The sequence below is a fragment of the Loxodonta africana genome, chromosome 18 (genome assembly GCF_030014295.1).
Source record: "Loxodonta africana isolate mLoxAfr1 chromosome 18, mLoxAfr1.hap2, whole genome shotgun sequence".
Classification (NCBI taxonomy): Eukaryota; Metazoa; Chordata; class Mammalia; order Proboscidea; family Elephantidae; genus Loxodonta; species Loxodonta africana.
This window is the reverse complement of record NC_087359.1, coordinates 31,045,826-31,069,790: the sequence shown is the minus strand read 5'-3', so window position 1 is coordinate 31,069,790 and position 23,965 is coordinate 31,045,826. Positions and strand designations below refer to the sequence as shown.

At 42.8% G+C, this 23,965-nt stretch overlaps 2 protein-coding genes across 2 annotated transcripts in view; one reads left to right on the top strand and one right to left on the bottom strand.

The window, feature by feature from the left end:
• The first annotated feature begins 365 nt into the window (after positions 1-365).
• On the top strand, positions 366-4,710 carry WNT3 (Wnt family member 3). The gene is made up of 2 exons (XM_003414302.4): positions 366-906; positions 4,619-4,710. Exon 1 carries the CDS (start codon positions 434-436, stop codon positions 896-898), a length of 465 nt encoding a protein of 154 aa, XP_003414350.2. The 5' UTR covers positions 366-433; the 3' UTR covers positions 899-906; positions 4,619-4,710.
• NSF (N-ethylmaleimide sensitive factor, vesicle fusing ATPase) overlaps positions 4,583-23,965 on the bottom strand; it is a 164,371-nt gene continuing 144,988 nt past the window's right edge. The window contains exons 18-21 of the mRNA XM_003414511.4: positions 16,753-16,887; positions 15,559-15,672; positions 12,165-12,220; positions 4,583-11,757 (exon numbers count right to left, since the gene is read on the bottom strand). Of these exons, the coding sequence (XP_003414559.2) occupies positions 11,715-11,757; positions 12,165-12,220; positions 15,559-15,672; positions 16,753-16,887 (348 nt within the window). The 3' untranslated portion in view covers positions 4,583-11,714. The remainder of the gene's footprint in view (positions 11,758-12,164; positions 12,221-15,558; positions 15,673-16,752; positions 16,888-23,965) is intronic.

The window sequence follows — 23,965 nt, the reverse complement described above, 5'->3', positions numbered from 1 at the left end:
TTCCTGGCCGCGCCCGGGCACGGCTCGGTCCAGGAGTGTGGCCCCCCGAGGGAAGCAGGTGCCCGGCTAGCCCATACTGCGACAGCTGCCCGGCTTGGCATTCGGGCTCCACCCCTTACTGCGGTTGCCTGACCACCGTGGGCGAGTCACTTAAGCTCTCGGCCTCAGTTTCCCCAATCCTTATTTCCTAGGGCTCTGAGAGATATGGACGTGATGTCTGTCAGTGCTGGGTGTGTGGTGACGGGGAGGGAAACGGTCACCATTCTGAAAATCTGTGCCTCAGTCAGTCCCCCTCAGGTCTTGTCGGGCAGAGTCCAGGCAGAGGAGGCTCGAGGGCTGGGCGGGGCCGAGCAGCAGGGCCGCAGTGCGCCCTGCGGTGGGGGCAGGCTGGGGGCCAGCGGCTACTCCTCTTCCCCAGACCATCCTGGACCACATGCACCTCAAGTGCAAGTGCCACGGGCTGTCGGGCAGCTGCGAGGTGAAGACCTGCTGGTGGGCCCAGCCCGACTTCCGGGCCATCGGCGACTTCCTCAAGGACAAATACGACAGCGCCTCGGAAATGGTGGTGGAGAAGCACCGCGAGTCCCGCGGCTGGGTGGAGACCCTCCGGGCCAAGTACGCGCTCTTCAAGCCGCCCACTGAGAGGGACCTGGTCTACTACGAGAACTCCCCCAACTTTTGCGAGCCCAACCCGGAGACGGGCTCCTTTGGCACCAGGGACCGGACTTGCAATGTCACCTCCCATGGCATTGATGGCTGCGACCTGCTGTGCTGTGGCCGTGGCCACAACACGAGGACGGAGAAGCGGAAGGAGAAATGCCACTGCATCTTCCATTGGTGCTGCTACGTCAGCTGCCAGGAGTGCGTCCGCGTCTACGACGTGCACACCTGCAAGTAGCGAGCCAGGTAGGGCTGCGCGTCGGGGCGCTGGGGAGCCTTAGGTGCCGGGGACTCGGTTTGCCCGTCTCCTCTTCTTGACCACCACATTCTATTACCGAACTATCTGGGACACGCAAGTTCCGGCAGCCCAAATCTGGAAGCTAGAGTTTCCCCAGCCGCAGTGGCTTGTATAGCACAGATAATAACCAAGTGAGGCAGCAAGCAGTTGATTAAATCTCTTACAAAATTAGCACGTTAGGAGCCAGGTCAAGTTTTTGCATGGTAACTGGCTAGCATTATTGAGCGTTTGTGGAGGGAGACGATGGACACTGTGGGACTGGAAGCCGAGAGACCTGATTTCTGCTTCCAACTTTGCCCTGAACTTCCTGTTCCTTGACTTCTCGGGGCCTCAGTTTTCTTACTGTAAAATGAGGGGATTAATATACTTGAAATAGTAGGCCGAACGGTCACTTCTCTTCTAACCCCGGGGGAAGAGTCATTTTGGGTCCACCTTGTTTTTGAACACAGAGGGCAAGTTTTTGCACAAGCATAAATCCTGCCAACCTCAAGGCAGTGAGTGGGGGGAAGCGGTGTGTAAGCCCATATCCTGACAGATCTGAAGCTTGGGTGGAGCAGGGAGCATGGTCACTGAGTTTATGGATGATGATGGGGAGCAGGAGGGATTCAAGTTCAGAGCGATGGTGGTGAGTAATCCGGGGATCAAAGGCTACCGGATTATGTTCCCAAGCTTCCCAGAGGTGGCCGGCGTGGGAGGCCCTGTGCACTGGCCCTTGGATCTGTGGGACCCTGGGATAAGTCAAGAGTGTTGTAGGGTGGTCCTCTAGCCTCAGGGCTGGAAAGTTTCTAAATCTTGTGTGCCTTCTCTCTCTTCCCTCTTACTCGAGAAGGAGCCTAGTATATACAGCCACAGATGTGGATTGGAATTAGTAGGCCAGGCCAAGAGCCCTGGTGGTGCAATGGTTAAGTGCTTGGCTGCTAACGGAAAGGTAGGCGGTTCAAACCCACCAGCCTCCACAGGAGAAAAGACTTGGTGATCTGCTCCCATAAAGATGACAGCCTAGAAAACCCTATGAGGCAGTTCTACTCTGTCATATAGGGTTGCTATGAGTCGAAATTGACTACAGGCCCTAACAACAGTAACAGCCCTGGCGCAGCTTCCACCGCTTGCCGACTGTGTAACTTGGACAAGATATCCTTCATAGACCTGTTTTCCTCATCTGGCATCCTCCCCAGAGGTCCTGTGAGGAACAAGCGAAAGATCACTGGGGACGGTGCTCAGTCAGGAAGGAGCAAAGGACTTGCCTGCCTGGGGTTAGCACTGGCTGGGGCAGCATTAGGCTGGCGCAGCCTGCACAGTGCGCAGAGTGGAAGGAGGACAAAGGTGGGTTCCGGCTCCCCCAAATACCAGCTTTCTGGCCTTAGAAAACTCAACTTTCTGAACCTCAGTTTGCTCATCTGCACACTGTGGTGATAATGGGGGCTTCGCTGAGTTTTTGTGAGTCTTGAGTGAGCTAACGGATATGAATGCTTGTCTGAATGTGGTACTCATAGGAAATGGGATAAAGTCATCAGAGAGTCATGACATGGGAGTGGTCACGGTGCTCAGAAATAGTGCTAACACTTGGGCAGTCTTATTTACTGCTTTTCGAAACAATAGAAGAAAAGCCAGGGAAGAAGAGGAAACTCACAGGCTAATTGTGGCTTGTCAAGGAGGAAGGAAAATCACAGTGGCCACCTTCCTCTGATGCCTGCTATGACCAGAGATGACACAGTATCCCCACTATCCAGTGGGGCATGGCTCTGGCGATTATGAGAGGAGGCTGAGGGAAGTCAGTTTTAGAAAGCTAATACGGGATAGGGCCTAGAGGACCATTTGTTTCGCCTGCCCATTTCACAGATGGGGACACTGAGTTAGTGGCCAGCAAGCCCATATGTAGGGTGTGGTCCAGCAGCCCAGGCCTTATCAGTGGCTCTAGGGGGCAGGTGTCAGGGATATGGACCCCTGCAGCTCTGTGTTCTAATTCACTCCCCAGGGGTGGATAGCCAAGAAAAGCCATCCTCCATGAGGGAGAGGAGGTGCTGGGTTGGCCTTTGGGGTCTCCAGACCCTCCCCGCCCCCACCACCTTCAGCCCCTGTACAAATACTGACTCTAAGAAGAAAATGGGCTTCATGAGCCCTGTTTTCTTCCCCATTTCTGAAATAGACAAGTGGTAGTCTTTCCAATCTTGTATAAATTGCTATATAGACATGGCCTCCAGACATCATGCCCAAGTAGATCCTGGCCCCCACACCCCTCACATATGGAAAACTGGGAGCCCTCATTCTGTGAAAAGTGGAGAATACTCTCCCAACATGGCGCCCTTTTCAGGCAAGCTGTTTTGCCTCTCTAAGCCTGTTTTCTTAGGTGTGAACTGGCTAAGAACCCTGTCCCTTCCAGGGTTGTCCTGTGGACTACAGACCGTGCTGGAACATGGTCAGAGTGTCTAAGGAGAGGCGGCAGGTTTCCAGCCAGGCTCACCTCCAAGAGCTACTCTCCACAGACTTCTGTTGTCTGCAGCCATAGGCCAAAGCCTGGCTGAAGCCGGGTTACTTCTTCCCATCTTCCTCCATGCTGACACACTGCACCCAAGATGGGTAACTGAAAACAAACTGGCAGGGACTACACGGGCCAGGGCCTCCAGCTTTTCTCTTGGCTGTATTTTCTGTCTTGATAGTGCAGGTAGGAGTGAGATGGGAGCCCCAAAGCAGGAAGCACTGGCCTGCCCTCCACCCATCTGGGAGAGAGGAAAGGGTCAGGAGCACCAGTAACACTGGCTTTATGGCATAGGATGGGCAGAGTCCTGCCTCAGGTCCTTCCTGTATAAGGAAAATGCCTTCTTCATCCATTTGTAGCTTTTGTCCAGTGTCTCAGGCTAACCAGTGATTTCCGACCTTATGAGTACCTAATAAAACCAATAAGCTGGAAAGAGACCTGGCCGAGAGTCAAATGGCCCGGTTCACCCCAAGTCCTAGCTCCACCACTACTAGCTGTGGGGCCTTTGACCCCACTGAGCCTCATTTCTGCCTCTGTAAAATAGGCCATAATATTGTAATATTGGTACTTTTTGCTCCTAGAGGAGCTGAGGGTTGACTGGGAAAGTCTGTGAAAATGCTTTGGCCTCAGAGCCTTCGTGAGACAGAAATATACACATGTATGACATGTTTTTTTTTTTATGACATGTACACACTGGATCTCCCACAGAAAGGACTTATTCATAGTTAGACTTTCTCCTCTTTGGACAGCTCATTATCAAGCTATTTGGTGCAATACAAAGAGGGGTCTACTCTTAAGTTGGGAAGTGGGCCCTCAGACTGGAAAGGGTTCTCCCAGTCTCTATACAGAGAGTTCCTACATTCAGGGAACAATCTGCTACTTGGCTTCCTGTTGCCCAAGGCCCCCAGCTGGAAAGTGGGGGAGGTAGGATGGGGATCCAGTCTGTGGACTCTTAAGGCCCTACTGCTATTCCTGTAAATCAACTTCCCTCAATGGCAGACCCCAAGGTACAGGAGGGAGAATGAAAAAGCCCCTTGAGGTCGCCATCGCTCTAAGTACAAGAGACACGTTGAGAGCTCCTACCAGGAGCCTCTGATATCTTTGTACTTCATTGGGTGGTTTCTCTGGGAAAGGAATTACATTTCCAATTCTTCCTGTTTTTTTTTTTTTTTTTTCCTCCAAAGGGTGCTGGGAATGGGTGAAGTGTATGACTTGGCGGATTCACCGAAGTCCCTTGGGAAGCAGGACCTACAGCCAGGGCTCAGCCCTCAGCATCAGACAGCAAGGATATGGACTGTTGCCAGAGGCACGTGTGGTAAATGACCTGGACCCAACCCGCCCATTGGCTGAGAGGCTTCTCCCTCTTTCTCATCTTAAGTTTCTCACCCTACTCCGGATGGTGTGTGTTTTTTTTTTTTTTTTAAAGAAGGGGCTTTCTTTTTGGTTCTCTAGGGTCTGATAAGAACAGACCCAAGGCTTATCTTTGCACAAGTTAAAGAAGATAAAAATGAAAAAAAAAAAAAAAAAACTACTCCAACAGAACAGGCCGGGCTAATGTGAGCTCTCTGCCTGGTGGTAAAGACATCAGTATGGGCAAGACTCTCTTTCCAAACTGCTTCTAATGGTTGGCATTCCAAGATGTCTGTGAGGTGGGAGTTATGAAGTAGGACAAACCCCTGCAACCTCCTTTTCTCTGTCTACTCCCATTCAAATCTGATATACTTTCACATTCTGATAAAAGCCATAGGTTTAGCTAGGATAAAGTAGTAGGGAGGCCCAAGGCAATTGTTAGGAGTTTGAATTTTTGAGAACTTGGAGTCCTAAGTGACCTGGGAAGCTATCTGAGCAGCAGCTGTGTTCTTCTCAGTCTCATTTTCTCTATAACGCCTTCTGCATGAGGCTCCTGTAAACTGCAGCCAGATCTCAGTCTTTTTCTACCACTCTAAAGTTCCCACCATTAATGCAGTGTATTTTTTTGGTAGTGGACTTTGTGACTAGGGGGCAAGCCTCCCCCAGCTCAAACGGCCTCCGAAAGCCAGAAGCTGTCTCTTTGGAAGGGGCCGTTCAGGCCTTCCTGGCCCTGCTCACCTACGGATTCTTCATCAGAACTGCTCCAGGTGGGACAGTTGGACTCTAGATCATTTTAGTACAGCTGCTATAAAATCAGGCAGTTCGAGGGTCGGCGAGAGAGCAGTCTCTTCCTGAAATTCCAACTTTGGGACTAGTGGATGGGGAGGATAAAAATGATTCCTTCATTTCCTGTCCAACAAGGACACATCTTCCCACATTCTTTACTTTCTTTGGCCTATGAGAGTAAATGAAAATGCTCACCTACATTCTGAGATAACTGCAATCCATGTAGTCACCAAGGCTCAGGATTGGGTGTTAAAACAGGGGCAAGTGGTCACTTACTTCCTTGAGTAAAGCATCTCACAGCTGAGCTCTCCTTGACCCACACAGTCTACAAGCCTAGAGTGTCCTAGAGGAAGCTAGCAAAATGGAGGAAAAAGCATTGGATGAGATGAATAAATCCAACTGTCTTAAGGAGAATCAGAGAGAAGAGACACAGCAGGGTAGAGAGTAGAACAAAGTTTTTTCTTTCTTTTCTCCCTTCTCTCTTTGGTCTACCTAACATTGGCCTCAGATACTGGGTCAGTGGTCTTCTTGCTTGCTCAGGCAGGCTTGCCAAGACCATCATCTGGAAGCCACGCCTGTACTGTTGAACCTGCTGGCAACAAGCCCTGCTAAAGATACATCTCCCACCCCCTCTATGGACAGTCTGAAATGCCCCTCCCCATCTCACCCTAGACTGCAAAGTTTTAAATCAGTCAACCAGATAATGCTTGCTTTATGTAAGAGTATTTCAGCAGAATGGATACAAATTTTCAAAACAGTCTTTTTTATATCTATGTATTCTATATTAAAAGTGATAAAGTCATGTTTCTGGGGAGTATTCAAGTAGCTGACAAGTAATTATTTAATAATAGTACATTGAGTGCATTGTAATTATTCTCGCGTAGTCAGGTATTAGTATCCAACAGAAATTTCATACCAACCTGCTGTATCCAAAGTTTTGTAAAAAGTTGTAGAAGTTGTTGATCTTTTTGATTTTATATTCAAAAAGTCTCTTTTTATAAATATTATTTATTATACAATGTATATACCTTTGAGTTAACTAAGATTATATATTATATAAATATATATATATTTGGAGAAAACCTATTTCATCATGCAGTTTTTTTCTGTTAAGTCATTAAAGAGAAGGTAAACAAATTCCAAATGGATACATTGTACAGTGTGTGGAGTTTCCAGGTTCATGTCCAAGAGGTCAAGAATGTGGCAGCCTCAACTCTCACTCTAATTAGTAGAAATGATTAAGGTCATTTCTTCTTTTCTCTAAATAAGAGCATCTGAGATATGATGGACAGTAGGTCTTGAGTTACTATAGGGCGTTCTTACAGGTTTACTTTGTTCTAAGTCAACTTCTAACGAAGAACTTCAGGTTTTAGAAACAACCAATTTGGGCAGCAATTCATCTTCACAGACTCCAGCACTTTCAATGCACAAATTCATGCCAGACATTCCTAAAAGATGCAGCTGGCAGACCCCGGGGTTGGCACTCGCTTAATCCCTTCCTCACTGCAATGTGTTCAACTCCATTTACTGGGGAAATAGGATTTGCTTTATTCAAAGTGAAACTTGACTGGAAATGGTCTCTCCCCTGCTAGCTAACTATGAGAGCTGAACTGTAGAAGGGGTAGGTTGTGGTCAGGGAAGAAGAAACGGTGTGCCCTGGGCTCTGCATTCTCCAGAACAGGTGTCATTTATGTTTCAGATTGGTTTGGGCTGCCAGGACGATCTGTGGGCTCACTCTAGGTAAGGGCATTCTCTCCTTGGACTGCGACTTCAAAAGGATTTGCCTGACTCTCACAGGTTACGCCTTCTCAACAACGATATGCTGTAACTCAGTTTTATGACAACAGACAGGTCTTTAGTCTTTAGATCTACCCATAAAATGGCACCTGCAGTTTGCTTGGTACACTGTGAGGGAGAATGGCTAGAATGTTTGCCTTTTATTTCTCTTCCTTCTGATCCACCTGTTAGGGACAAGTCAAGAACAGAACAATAAAGCAGTTTGCCTCGGCGGAGGAGATGGGCTGCCTTGTGCTCCTTTTGGACCTCTATAACCTTAGATTAGAAATGGCCGCTAGAAGTTCAGGAATTTTATTTTGCTCATGATGTGTCTCCGCTTAAATCCTGAGAAGCTTAAACCACAAAAACTGTTATATTTAGCTGTGCAAGGGACTGGACATGTAAAACCAGACACACCTATTCCACATCTTACAATGCTGGTCATTCTTTTTTACTTTTTATTTCACTTCTACGTAAACCTAATACTCATCTATCCCAGCATCCTGGGTCCTTTTTTCTTTTTTTGAGGAGTCCTAGTGATGCAGCAGTTAAAGCACTCAGCTGCTAACTGAAAGGTCGGCAGTTTGAATCCACTGGCCGCTTTTGAGGAGAAAGATGTGGCAGTCTGCTTCTGTGAAGATTCACAGCCTTGGAAACTCTATAGGGCAGTTCTACTCTGTCCCATAGGGTCGCTGAGTCAGAGTCGACTTGAAGGCAGTGGGTTTGATTTTCTTTTTTTTTTGGTCTTTTCTTTTCTAACCTATCACATTGCTGAATATTTCAGTGGTCCTTACTCATCGTTGCCAAGGCCGTTTATGACCCTGTGACCCATCATACTCCCTGACTGGAGAGAAGATGTTTCATAGAGCGCCTGAACATTTAGTTTCCCCAAAAGCACAAATACTCATAAATACCTGAAAACGAGGTTAAAAAAGACCCAGAACCCCACCCCCCAAAATATAATGACTAGCTCTACTTCAAAGCGGTATCATTTTGTGAAGAAGGAAGAGAGAAGAAAAGCGCATGAGAGTTGAAGGATGAGGGGCTGAGTGACAAAGAAAGGCAAAAGGAAAGCAGGTAAGGAAAAAGCAGAGAAAAGCCGAGTGAAGGGAGGCTGGCCCAACTACCCGGGCTGTATCTGGGGATACAGGGTACAGCCCGGTCGGCCCTCGGTACGTGCGCACGCGGGCCGGCCCTCTGTACGTGCGCATGCACGAAGGTGCACAGCTGACCTACGCACAAAAGACGTTAATTTGCCAAAATTATGGCCGTTACACTGTCTCGTTTCTTCCTGAGTAACTGAGAGCATTCTAGGAGGCAAAAAATGTTCTTACCATTAATCTTACACTCCCAATATTTTGAGACAAGGTTAGTTGTGTGGAGACTGTGTACTGGGAAAATTTCAAACATGAATCCTCCTTGCAAATTCTATCTTCACCTGCTTGGGACTCTTGCTGATCACAGGCCATCTCTCCGGTATTTTAATGTCATGGTGTTTACATGTACACACCCTCAACCAGCTCATCTCCAGGATCCAAGCTCAGCACTGCTTGTCAGCTGATGAGAAACTTTAGGTCATTTTGCAATAACTCCTGAAATTTACATGCTTTTTTGAACTCTCACACACACCTTTCCCCGTCACTTCTTTGAAGAGGCTTATGGACCAAGTCGCCAGGCAGGGAGAATGCAGTGCTGCTTTGACTTTCTGTGTTCAGACTGGGCTGGTGGTTTATAGCTGACTCAGTGCTCCCACAAGTCTATTTCCCATGGCTTGGTCATTATTATATGCACTTGAATCTACACCATAATTTTGTGACTTGCTGCTGAAACTTAAAGGGGAGACCGTTTGCTGTAGTTTCTAGACATGAAGAGAGCCTTAAAGCTCAGATTTTAACCACAACTGTACAATTTTCTGTGTTACATTAAAAAAGCCAGTGTCTCAGTGAAGAAGTACAAATTTAGTAAAGATAAAATAACCCCCTCTTTTGAGGTTTTAGATATACCTTCTGACAAAAAGTAGCCTGTTAATAGTTTATCCATAGACAAAGAACTCTACGGCAGCAGTTAGGGAAGCGGCCGTGGTTAGAGGCTCCTTTGCTTTATCCCACTCCACGCTGTCGCCCCGTCCACGCTCTGCCGCCCAGCATCGGCTGAGAAAAGTCTTGGGATACCTCCAGAACTCAGCTTCTCAAGGCTACACGGGGACCAGGTAGCCTTCAGGTCCCCCTCCCCGAGGGCACAGATAGCTCCTGGGCACCCAATCCTGCTGTCAGAGAAGGCCTGAGCCAACTTGAGGTTTAGCTGAAAGATCTGATAGTTCAGAGAAATGCAAACTCTTTGATACCCAAACTAACCGTGTGGAGAAATCTCACTGAGTGTGTTGGTGTCCCTTGGTTTGTACATTTCACGGAAAGGAGTAATTCTAATTGAGAAACAGCTACCCTTTCTGATTTATTACTGACCTCGTTTATGGCTTTGGTAGCTCAGTTTTTTAATAAGGTAAAATAAGTTAAAAGTATGAAAATTCTTGTGCATTAGCTTTTTTATATATGCTGATATGCTCTTCTTTTTAAATACACTTTCTAAGTAATTAAATCAGGTATTTTAAGTAAAAATCATTCAACTCCTTATGCTACTTATAACACAATGAGGGGCTTCCCTTCTGATCTCCCTCTGCCTCACACATTCATACCAGTTATAACCTGTTGGTCTGTACAAAATAATGGTCTCCAGAACATTTCCAAGTATATGCACTGTTTATTGCATTCCTTCATTTGCATTAAACAATATAATATTTATATTTTTCCATATAGTTTTGGACAAAACACAAAAACATCACCCTTATTTAACAAGAGATCTAAGTTAATGGAACATGTGCCGCTTTTGTGGGAAGAGGAAAGAGGTGAGATCTCAGCAGATTAGGGAATCCAGGATACTGGCTGCCAGGAATCACAGGACTTCATAACACAGTCCACTTTTGAAAAAGCCACAAAATAAGCTAGAGATGAAAACCGAAAACAAAGTAGGTATGACGTATAAGTCTCTACCAACAGCATACAGACAGCAAGATCTGGAAATGATTTGCCTTCTGCCATGGGGACAAATGACAGAGCCATGGCCCAAGTGCCACTGGGGCAACAAGCCTCACTGATGTTAAGTGCCTTCAGGTGGCTCCCGCTTATCTGTCCTCGCATTTTTAGCAGCAAGGGGGAGAGAGTGGCATGCTCTGTAAGTCTCATCACCAAACAGATGACCTAATTAAATTCCTTCTAACTCAGTTCTAAGACAAATCACCCTCAAAAGGACCCAGTGAACTCCCCTTCCCTTTCGCAGAGGTGTGTAGAGGGTAAAGGAAATGTGTTAAATGTTTGGAATGGATGTTAAAGGGCTGAGGGGAGAAGGCCGGAAAGGGGCTTGTTTTTCTGGAGAATAGTGTTTTATTTAAATACTGCATAGTGAAGATAGCTTAAAGAGAGGATAAGTTCCAAATAAGTCATTAAGCTAAGGAAAACAAGTGGTGATACTACTAAGTCCTTAATACCATACCAAGGAATTGACCCATTTAGAAGTTGGATACTAATTAATGCCAAGAGGTTTGTGAATTATTTTAGTAACTCCTTCCTGTTTAGGGATGTATATTTTTTACATACATATCTTCCACAAGTTTTTAACAGCATCTCCCAAGTGGTAACAATTAGCATATCTCTTCCCACAGCGCACATTGCTACATTAAGGGGATGTCACAGCCAGCACGGTAATCTGACTTTCTGTGAAGAAAGATCTCCTGATTGCAACTTGGAAACATCTCTGAAAATGATTAAGAACAGTACCTTAGAAATCCCAAGCCCTGTTTCTTCAGGCAAAGAGAACCAGTTTTCTGGGGGGAACTTTAATCAAATACCCAATAACCTTTAATGTCAGCACAGGGAAGCTGTCAGATAATCCCTTTAATCGGCTGCTCTATTCAGTGTTCCTGGTTTGCAGGTAAAAAGTCTTCATTGTAAATAGGCCATGTGTTGCCTCGCAACATTCATTACATTTACCGAGAATTTTCAGGAGGTGGTAGTGGCGGTGGTGGGGAGCTTTAAATGCATAGTGTTCACAAGTACAGTATCCTCTCACACTTAGAACCCGGGTAAGAAGGAATCGGCTTGCACAGAGAGGTATGCACAGCATTCTAAAGCAAACCTGCACCTTCCACAAAACACCGGAATACCTCAGTAAACACAAGGAAGGGAGTTTATTGCACTAAACATGCAGAGAGAAGCACGGACGGACGCTGCTGAAGGTAGAGAACATTTCACTTAGTCCAGTATCTTGATTAAGACGAGTGAAGATCCCAGCTCATCTTCATCTTGGTCACTTCTCTCAATGTGTTGCAAATAGTCCGTTTTCAAATTCAAGAGGGCTACTGCAAAGGAACACCCAACACACACACATAGAACAGTTGAGGGTCTGCAAAAAGCCATTCATCACAAAATCACTAAAAGCTCCTTAATGGTTTTTCTACTAAGCATTTGCTATCCAACGAGCATTTCACAAAAGAAAATGGTCACAGCTTCATGCATTTAAAAGCAGGTTCCAATGAATATGTACCATTGAGTTTTTTCCTGCCTTGTGACAAGGAAGTTTTGCGAAGCAGGACAGGGAGAGCAAACCAACAGTGAAACCAACTTCCTTGCTTGGTCTCTCAGACCTACAACACAGTGAAGAATTCTAATAAATGGAAACAAAGTTGTCTAAGAAGGGCTGCTCATTCAAATATCTGTGCAGGTATAAGGACACTTAGAAAACTTAAGCACTGGGGTTTCCACTTACGCTCCTTCTTCTCTTAAGAGGGCCAAGAATTTTCTCACACGATATTCGGGATCCATCTAAAAACATCAGAAGAAGTAAAGAAGACAGGTTAATGGTACCTCCGAATAACTACGCACTTACGTCATGCCAAGGAAAACGCTCAGTTTCATATTCTATACTTCCTTCGGTGCTCTGCTGACTTACAAAAATGTGTTACCTGCTCCTGGACCAGTATCCTGATACATACCAAAGTAGACTGCATCACCCAAGAGAAGTAAATGGATTTCCTAGCATAAAATCACTGTGTGCTGGGTGGACATGACCCAGCTGGTCATCCCCAGGCATCTCAGCTGGGTGCTCCCCTAGCTAGCTCTGGGGTGAGGAGGCGCAGCATGCCTGTGAGGCATCAATGGGCCCAGCCCAGGGGCCATTCATGGGAGTGCAAAGAATCCAATGCACAGGACTTATCTAAGGGATAAAAGTGAGACTAAACTTGAAGAAACAAAAATGAGGTTGGTTAAAAGACTAAAAGGTAGCTTATTAACTGTATGGTCAACAATTTCATTTTTCTTAGCTTCAGTCTCTTTTGCATAGTTTCTTCTTTGCAAATAATGAAAAAAAAAAAAAAATGTGCCAAAAGAAAAACCCTTAAAGAGCGGGGCTGACAACCCTGACCTGATCTGTGGGTAGCCTGGGTCCCCTCTGGTCCCTGAGCACAGTGCCATGAATCTAAGAAAAGATGGGGGGTGGGGGCGGGGAGGTAGCTGACTCAGGGGCTACGTTCAGGTTTTCATTATCTATTGGTTTTCATTTTCTAGTCATAGTTACACTAATTTGTCCAAATCCATTTTATTCTCATTGGTCCACCAGAAATGTGAAGTTATCTAGAAAACAATCCTTCAAAACATCTTTAATTCCTTGAGATGAAAATTTATTGTAAGAAACACACCTAACTTTTCAAAAGCGTTCCAGGGCAGGAGTCTGTTTCCCAGTAGGGAACTCCCTGCCCTCCAGGAACGGCCTTCAGATGCTGGTGCAGCTGTGGTGAACGTGCATCGGGGTCTCCCCTCCAACCTTTTTTTTTTTTTTTTTTTAAATGATTCTATCTCAGAAAAACATTGAACAGAAGTTTCAAATGTATTAAAGTTAAGAGGTCAGACTACAAAGGACTAAGAAAAAGTGTGAATAGCTAACAAAAGAAACATTTTTCCACTTTTGGAATAGAATTACATATGAATCAATTGTCAAGTTCTTTAAAAAAAAAAATGGAGCTGGCTGCAGCTCAGTTGTAGTCAGTACTTGCAGGTCTTTGCCCATTAAATATATTTAATATGTGTGAGCAACGACTTACTGACTTGCCTGTAGCTATGGAATTAAAAGTCAAGAGAAAGGGAGGAAAAAAGTAATCTAGATAAATGACTTTATTCCCTCAGGTGACATCCAGTCAGAGCAGATCTGCAGCACTGTGCAAGTTTTAACAGAATCATGTATAGTGAACAGAGAGGTAACATGACTTATACTCTGCTAAACTACATGCCTCTTCACTCAGGCTCAGTCTCTCTGAGGCAGATCTAAAGAGAATTCACTCAGCTGCACGAAATCCATTTGACATGAAGGAGTTCAAACTCAGAGGCCTATGAAATGTCAGTCGCTGAAGATTAGGCCCAGTGAGTGCCACACTCTCCCTTTTTACCCCACATACATAAGAGGCATTAACTTGATCACTGACCTGCAGGCATCAAAGGAAGAGGAGAGGATGGGGGATGGGGAGGGAAAAAAACTCACATAGTTTCTTCTATGCAATTATTGAAAAAAAAAAAATATTGCTGAAACAAAAAATGCACAGTAGAGCTGACTATCTGACAGATTTATCTTCTCTCAAAGAAAGCCCCAATCCACCTGTATGTGCACCTTTCCCAGGAATAATTCTACACCAAGTCATTAGTCTGGGACTCTAATTTCCTGCTCATACTGACCCTCCAGGACTCAGTAGAACTGCCCCATAGGGTTTCCAAGGTACAGCTGGTGGATTAGAACTGCTGACCTTTTGGTTGGCAGCCGAGCTCTTAAGGATTGTACCACCAGGGCTCCGTTAAATAAATAAATTGGTTTAAAAACAGTCCAAGAGTTACAAGAACAATAAATAATAATGGCAGCACTTTTAAAGTAAGAGCATCAACAATGTTAATTTTCACACTTACCCTTAAAAGAACAGAGATGTGAACTACCTGACTGGTTTAAGCTTATAAAAAAAAAAAAAAAGGTTCGCTCATATTTTAAAATCCAACATGACCTTCCTACACTCAGTAAGTACAACCGTGAATGTGAGCCTAATTGAACTTCAGGTTTCTGAAAGCTCCCGAAATTTTATTTTAAGATATATTTACTAGAAAAGATTAAAATGCATTTACTTCCTGTTCCCGATTTCAGGCGTAACTGTGAAACTTAAACTTCCCCTCAGCCGCCCAGTGCTTGACTGATTAAATAACAGGCCAGATCAGCAATACGCATGCTCCGAATGAACCAGCTCTCCACCTCGGACCTGGGATGCGTTCACTCATTTGTTCAACAAAAGTTTACTGAGCACCCTACTATGTGTCCAGCTCTGTTCCAGGGCTGTGGATTCAATAGTGAGTGAATGCCAAGGTCCCTGACCTCACAGAATTTGGTAGAGACATATTTAGTATCTAAGTAGTACGTCAGATAAGGACAAGAAGACACAGGATCGGCACATGAGGGGTGGGGTTCCAACAAGAGGAAAGGTAAGTTGCCAGCAGATGTGAGATAGATAGTACTGGAGAAGTTTCATCTGTCTTTGCCCAGGCAGCAGCCTGGGGCTCAGTTGTCTATGTGATCCTGAATGCTTCAGCTCTACAGTAGTTGCATGATATTTCTAGAAGCTCAGTCAGGGGAAAATGTACACAGCCTAAGTCTAGTCTGTACACCTCGCTTAACCTGCCCCAGGCCCCTTTTGGTAAATATTTAGTAGCTCACTGACCTCTGATGTATAATAATGTCCCTGCTCCATTGCTAATTGGCTATGTAAGCTTGGACAATTCACCCACCATCTGTGGGACACTAGGTGCATTTATTTTTAAAATGAGAGGGCACCAGAACAATTGTTCTTTGAAGTCCTTTCTAAGTTTAAGATCCAATGACTCCCTAAATTAAAAAGAAAAGCAACTTTATAATCTTTTCTTCTATTTCTGAATTTTAAGGAGTGGGAAAGAAAAGTACCAATGCTATTGTTTGATCTCAAAAGCAGGCTGCTAATACCAATCTGAGTTTGGGAATAATATAAGGGAATTATGATTTAAATTAATCAAAGCCATAGCAAAAGCAAATAATAAAGCTTCTTGGTGCATCATGAAGCTCCTTTCCATGTCTGAATCACATGGAGAAGGAAGCATCTTACCTGTAGGGACATCTCAATTAACATCAGTAACTTCTTGATTCCTATCCAGACCTTCTTCCCTTTGACTTGCTGTGCAATTGTGGTGCGTTCCTTGTCCTTGAAGTTGCCCAAAAGCTATAAAAACAATAAATAATAATGAAAGCACTTTTATAGTAAGAGCATCGACAACATCAATTCTCTTGCTTAATCTTAAAAGAACAGAGATAAGAACTACTTGACTGGTTTAAGCTTATAGGGTTCTCTGATATTTTAAAACCAACCTGACCTGCCTACACCCAACCATGAATGTGAAAACTGGTATCCTAAACTCTGTTTTTCTACAGACCTCCATTATAACTTTGAGGTGTATTTGCTGGTGAAAAAAATAGCTCCAATCCATAATAAATATCACGTAAAATTTTTCACGTTCCTTTCTAGAAACAATCTGTATGTGTCAAAGCTAACTAATTTTAATTCCCTTACCCATCCCCTGTACAAAAGCTGCTCAAGCAGATAACCTAGAGACAACTATCATACCGGTGACTCCCATCTTGCTGGGAGTAGACACCAATCCTGTGGGTCTTAATTTTTACTGACCCTACTGCTGTTGAACAACTGACTTAATAATATTTCTAGTGGTTCTCACCAAGTCATTTATGTACACTGATATTAATCAAAAGTTTAGCGGAGGAGATGGTTTTAGAAAAATTAAAATTTTGACATCCTCAAAAAATTTAAGAAAACATTTCTGTTATAAAATTGTTTACAAAGGAGTTCCTTTTACTTTTGTAGATTTTTTGAAGTTTCTAAGGTTTTAATCATGGTTCTAATTCACTAAATGCAAGGAAATGTGCTAAACGGCACTTATAAATGGCTGATTTTTCTATATAGTGAGTAACTCATATCCCTCCCTCAATCCAAGTTTCTAGTCTGTGTAATCTATATGCATTATTCAAGCTGAGCATCACAGCAATTAATTTCTGGCAGTTTTTATGCTATATACACCCAGGAATGGGACATTAACACTGTCACTTAGTTCATCTCTTCTCCCTCTCATTCCTGAAGATGATTGGAGGTAAGATCCCAGGTTGCATGTTCTAGATTAATCTAGAAACCACACACCAGGTGTAAAGTTTGTGGCAACCCTTAGCCTTATTTCCAGCCTTATCAACTTCTTTCCCAGAAATAGTGTACAATTCATCTACTCGTTTTCACCTCCAAAGACTCCAACAGCTGCTCTCCTGTGGCAATGTTGGGCACGTGGATGGTGGTGCTGAAAGCATTAAGCATTTCCATCTCCTGAAGGACATCTTTGCGGCTGGTGGTCCCAATGATAAGAAGCTTGCGGCCCTGGGCATAGGGAGAAAACGTGTTAAAGAATGCCCACGAACTAGAACTTAGGAAACTAGAATAAGCCTGAACAAATGCGCAAACTCCATCTATTTAATTGCAGATATGCCAATGATTAGGCAACAGAAAAAAAAAAAGTCAAAGTCTTCCTCATGAAAATCTAAAATAAGGTACCAACAACATGATCGAAGTGGCAACATTTGACCAGCTGTTTCTTCTCATTCACATCAATAAAACAGTGGATTAGTATATCAGGGAGATATAAAAGCCAAATAGAAAGATGCTGAAATATATGTTTCTAATTCATTTCTCACAGCTAACATGGTATACATAAGGTGGGAAAGGAAAAAAATGTAATAAATTAATAGAAAGTCTTTGTATCATCCACTTAGCAAGCTTTTATTATGATTTTTAGAAGAAGTAGGGTAATAATAATAGTTTACATTTATGCAGCACTTAACTGTGAAAGACAGTGTGTTGGTGAAAGACACATTGTCTCATTTAATATTTTTAAATTTCATTTTTAACTCCAAAATACACACAAAAAAGTTTAAAGACTATATCAGGGTTATGTCATCATTCCTGATTTCCTCTTTCCATTTTCAACTCTCTTAACTTACATTTATTTCCTGATCTTTAAACAACAAGGTTACACCACTATTTTTAGATTTTGTTCTAAGTTTCAAATATTTATTGACTTCTTGTTATAGAGGATGGGAACTTATTAGTAATCTTGCATATGCACCTTTCCTCATTCTTCCAATAGCAATTTTTGATTAGATCTCTATTCAGTACTTATTACGATATGCTAGGCAATGCAGTGTCTGCTGTTATTATTCGTAAGGTTTTCACTGGTTATTTTATTTATTTATTTTTTTAACGTGGGTCCACAATCAACACCCATGGAAGCAGCAATAAAGAAATCAAACAACGCACTGGATTGGGCAAATGTGCTGCGACAGACCTCTTTAAAGTGTTAAAAAGCAAAGATGTCACTTTAAGGACTAAAGTGCACCTGACCCAAGTCATGGTGTTTTCAATTGCCTCATATGCATGCAAAGGCCAGACAATGAATAAGAAGACCAATGAAGAACTGATGCCTTTGAATTATGGTATTGGTGAAGAATATTGAATATACCATGGACTGTTAGAAGAATGCACAATCTATCCTGGAAGAAATACTGCCAGCGTGCTCCTCAAAAGCAAGGATGGCAAGATTTCGTCTCACATACTTTGGACATGTTACCAGGAGGGATGAGTCCCTGGAGAAGGACATCACGCTTGGTAAAGCAGACAGTCAGTGAAAAAGAGGAAGGCCCTCAATGAGAAAGACTAACACAGTGACTACAATGATGGGCTCAAGCATAGCGATGATTGTGAGGATGGTACAGGACCGGCAGTATTTTTTTTTTAATTGTGCTTTAAGCGAAAGTTTACAATTCAAGTCAGTTTCTCATACAAAAACGGAGACACATATTGTTATGTGACCTTAGTTGCTCTCCCTACAATGTCACAGCACACTCCTCCTCTCTACCGTATATCCCTCATGTCCATTCAATCAGCTCCTGTCCCCCTCTGCCTTCTCATTTTGCCTCTGGACAGGAGCTGTCCACATAGTCTCATGTGTCTACTTGAGCTAAGAAGCACACTACTCGCCAGTATCATTTTATGTCTTATAGCCCAGTCTAATCTTTGTCTGAAGAGTTGGCTTCGGAAATAGTTTTATTTTTGCGCTAACAGAGAGTCCGGGGTCCGTGACCTCTGGGGGTCCCTCCAGTCTCAGTCAGACCATTATGTCTGGCCTTTTTACTAGAATTTGAGATCCACAGTCCACTTTTCTCCTGCTCCATCAGGGATTTTCTGTCGTGTTTCCCGTCAGGGCAGTCACTGGTGGTAGCCAGGCAACATCTAGTTCTTCTGGTCTCACGGTGATATAGTCTCTGGTTTATGTGGCCCTTTCTGGCTCTTGGGCTCATATTTTCCTGATATCTACGTCATTCTTCATTCTTCTTTGCTCCAGGCGGGTTGAGACCAACTGATGCATCTTAGATGGCCACTTGCTAGCTTTTAGGACCCCAGATGCCACTCACCAAAGCGGGATACAGAACATTTTTTTAATACACTTTGACCAACTGACCTAGACGTCCAACTGACCTGGATGTCCAATTGACCTAGATGTCCCCTGAAACCATGAGGACCATTAGCATTTTGTTCTGTTGTACATAGGGTCGCTATGAGTCAGAAACAACTCAACGGCACCTAACAACAACAAACAACAATGCAGCGTACTATTACATTTCCTTTCTTGGGTAACATTTTGTTTTTACTAGAGTTAATAATTGCCCCCTTCCGTTTTCCTTTGCTTAGTTTACTAAATATCTATCACAAATTCATCTCCCAAAGATGTGTCTCATACAGACACATTAGACATTAAAAAAAATTTTTTTTTCCTTGAAGACATTCCCCTCCTGGAGCCCTCTGTCCTCAGTATTCAACCCGAACTGACTGCTCTCTAGGCCTGCTGCATAGCTAATTCTAGAACTTCCCTCTTGCTTCTATTTGACCCCTTGTAACTCAGCCTTCTTTTCTCTTCATCTAGTCTCTCTTTTCCACGGTGCATATCCTCCAAAAGCTTCCTGAGAAAGGGTGCATGGGAGGTAAAAACTTAAAGACCTCACATGTCTGGAAATGCCTTTATTCCACCCTTAATATTGTATCCTCTATCTTATACTTGACAGGTTGGCTACGTATAGAGAACAAGGTTGAAAATAATTTTTCCTTCAGCATTCTGAAGGCATTGCTCTAGTGTCTTTTAATTTCCAGTGTTTCTAGTTAGAAGTCCAATGCCATTCTGATTTGTGACCTTCAGTTTCTTATTTATTTATTTTTTTTTTTAATTTTTGGAAGCTTTTAGGATTTCTTCCCTATGTTCTGTAATTTCAAAATTATGTACCTTGAGATGGGTCTTTCTTCATTTTGCCAGGCACTAGTTGGGTCCTTTCTAATCTGGAAACTCCAATCACTGAATTCCAGGAAAGGTCTTGGACTATTTCTTTGAGATTTCCTTCCATTCATTTTCTCTGCTTTCTTTCTGGACCCTCCCTTAGCTGGATACTGGTCCTTTAGATTAATCTTCTAATTTTCCTAATTTCTTGCTCCCTTATTTTATCTCTTCCTCTTCCTAATACTTTTGAGTTAGCATCAATATTATGTCCAATCTTTATGTTAAATTTCTTTCTGTAATATTTTTTATTTCTAAGAGTTCTTTCTTGCTCTTTAAATGTTCCTTTTTTATTGCCTTGTATTATATTTCATGGGTACAATATCTTATTTTAGATCTCTGTGAATATTATAGATTAAAAAAAAAAACCATTTTCTTCTGTTCCCTGTTTTGTCTCTGTTTCCTCTGAGTTCCTTTTTCCTATCTGTTTATTGGAGGTGTTCCTCAAGTGTCTGGTGATCTTTGGATGACTATTCATATTTAAGAATTAAGCTAATAACTGGAAGCTCTGTGTCTGAAGGTGTCCCTATAGAATGACCAGGTGAGACACGGCTGATTATTGGAGGTTCCTCAAAGGTCAGTATATTTAGATTTTTCCCCAGAGAAGAATTCTCCAATCTCCTTCCAGAGGGCTATAAAGCCTAGTTGCCAGCATACTGGGATGCGAGTCAGGGAGAGATCTGGGCATCTTGCCATTTACAGTGAAGCCTGTGAGAGCAGGAACTGAAAGGGGGACTGCCTTGTTTTTCCAGGTCTTGCAAGTTTTTTGCCTTTGACACGGTGCCGTCTTAACCACTTTTCTATTGCCAGTTTTAGTGGAAAATACTTGTGTTTTCTTTCTCTGACAGGTTTCCGCCTTACACAGTTCCAGCTTTCATGGGTTTTATTATAGTATAGACTTCCACCTGTCCTATTTGCAGTATGGCCCCTCTCCAGATCAATCTCTTATTTGATCTTCATTATAAACCTGAGAGTTAGGTACCAATATTATCTCCGTTCTACTAATGAAGATATTGAGTCTCACCAGTAAACCAGATGCTGTTGAGTTGATTCCAACTCATGGTGACTCACGTGTTTCAGAGAAGAACTATACTCTATAGGGTTTTCAATAGCTGCTTTTTGGAAGCGGATCACCAGGCCTTTCTTCTGAGGCACCTCTGGGTGGACTTGAACCACCAACTTTTTGGCTAGCAACCAAACACATTAACTGTTTACACCACTCAGGGACTCCATTGAGTGTCACAGAGATAAGTAATTTGTTCAAGGTCAAACAACTAATAAATGATGGAGCCAGCACTGGAAACCAGATCCAGAATTCAAAATCCTATACTGCATCCCTTCATGAAGAAAAAAACACATTAAAATATGTTTACTTGGGAAATGGAAGAGGAATGAATTTGAAACTGATGTAACTAGTTTTATGATACATATTCATCCCATAGATAAGCCTTTAATATTATATGATCATTAAACCTATTCACGAATCTTAGAAAAGTAGGTCATTAAAATAAATGTGGTAGCAGCAAAAGATTTAAGAAATTAATTATCAGATGCCAGAAGAATTCCACTTGGGTTTTGTAAACATTATATAACTACTGTCCATAAGGCATGTGAGCCTTAAATCCTACTCATTGTTTCTGGACATCTACCATGCCAGGAATGGACAATGCACCAACATAATCAAAGGTATATCAGAGAAACAAACCTGAGACTCTCTGGCACAATTAGCCACTGGCATATCAGATAACTGTGCAAAGCCTATGAGATAGAAGTATACCCATGAAGTATGCAGATCAAGGAGTAACCTTTATTATAAAAGAAAGCGACTAGCAAAAATCAAATACATAACAAACATTTACCAAGCTCCTAGATCAATATGGAATAGACCTTGTATACAGATACAGGATATACAGAGAGATACAAATGAGACCATTATGCTATAATATGCACGGGTGGCGTACTATGCATAGAATGTCGTGGTGAAGGGAAGAAACAAGCGGCAGAGAACGCTTTTTCTGGGGGAGATGTTGCCTGAACTGAGTATTAAGGAATGAGTAGGTTGACTAGAAAGACAGAGGGGACAGACATTCCAAACCTGAAGGAGAAGAAACACATACTAAGCCCAAAAGCAAAACAAAACAGAAACAAACAACAACAAAACAAAAAACCATGGGATGTTGAGGTAATTAAAAACATGTAAAAATATAAACTTCTACTATAATGAAAAAAATGGTGCTTTTACATGTAAAATATTTTTCAACACTAAATTCTGAAGGCTAATAGATACCCCAGGGCACACAGGTTGGTACATCCTCATTACAATTAAAGGGAGCTGTTGCTTCTCTTTTTGCTTAGGCTTTTAAGGTTCCATAGCGCATAGGTCAAAGTCCCTCCTCTCGCTCCTCTCTTACATGGAGGATAACGTTGGCCCTAGAAGAATGACATTGAGGAAGAAGCTTCTTACTCATTCCCTAAAACTGGACTTTTGAAGTCATTGCCATTTTCCTAGTGAAATGTTCTCTTACATTGGCAGTGACTGTACTCTTCAGAGTGTTGAAAGATTGGGAAATGCAGAGCAACTTATAATGGAGACGCTAATTTATGTTTTGCTTTTCTTCTTGTTTAACAAGAATGCAAACACTGTGGAGAGGTCACGAACCAGGCAAGTTCAGGCCTTGGCCTGTAAAGCATCATCTTTAAAAAAACACCGAAAAACATTAGCAAATAATTAAATTGTGCTGGGTCATTCTGTATATTAATTAGTGGTAATTCTCAAGAGCAAGCTTTATCATGAAACAACAGCTTTGAATGTATTCATGTAATAAATGACACTGGATAACATTCGGGGGAAAAGCTGCCAGTAGCATGAAATGGATGCCAGTTTTACAAATAAAAGTAGAGCTTAACCCAGAGGAGAAATTCACTTTGTTAATGTGTGGCTATTATTCTTAAGTCCACAGTGCCTAAACATGCCCCTTGGTGGAAAGAAAAAAAGTAGAGTGATCATTTATTTGTGGGGAAAAATTGGTCCCAGCATACTCTTTACTAAGATTTGCTAGTCCTGAGGCTTTAAAGAAAAGGCCTAAATAAAATGACTATCTGCCCACTGGATTACGATAAACATTGTTCCAAGGTTAAATAAGTATTAGTTAACTAATTCTTAGTAACAAAAGAAGCAACTCAGGTGAAAACATTACCATGAAAAAGGCAAGGCTCAGTCAGGTGTTGATCCTTCAAAAAAACACTTCTTTCCAGGATGAAGAATGAGCAAAGCACTAAGCAGTATCTAAGCCTTTTGCCACACAAAGGGCTAACCAGATAATCCACGCCCTTTCATAGGCCTTGTCCATTGATTGGCCCCAATAAACTGATTTGTAACAAAAGTTCATGCTGAAGAAAGCTCCCCCCACAAATGAAAATGCCATCTATATGAGACTGCGGTGAAATGGAAGGGCTGATTTCAACCTGTGAACAAAAGTAAAGTTAGTTATGCAGCAAAGAAAGGCCATTCTTTCTCTATCATTCAATGCTGAGCAAGTGTAATACACTCTTGGTAAGAAGAATTAACTGTGAACAATTGGAAACCCTGAAATGGATTAAGAAGTGAGTTTAAAAATGTAACGGAAAACTGCTGTGTGGCGGGAGCCTTAAAGTTTCTTTTCTGATGGTTAGAATTTGGGCTTTTTGTAAACGAGAAAGAAACATTTCAGGATATTAAGAATTTGTGAATCTGGTAGGTAGAAGGTAAGAAAAGACATTAGTCCATCAGGTCATTATCAAGAACTTACTTTGCCCAGGTACTTATGGAATTATAAGATTTGGTTTGTGCCTTTGAAGTGATGACAATTTAGCTGGGAAGAGCAAATAAACATTCAGGGACTGCTACCAATAACATCCGCAAGCGCGAACTAATAATAGCTGAGAGGACACAGAGCATGGAGACAATGTCATTGGAGTGGGATTATCTAAGAAGATTCCTGTTGCATTATAGAGACACTGACAAGGAGAAGACACTGGCAAGACCCTTGAGAAGGGATGAGTCTCTAATGCTACTAAATCCTAGGTGGGTGGTGGAAA

Coding starts and splice junctions, on each gene's coding strand:
- WNT3 (XM_003414302.4), top strand. CDS start 434: ATGCACCTCAAGTGCAAGTGCCACGGGCTGTCGGGCAGCTGCGAGGTG.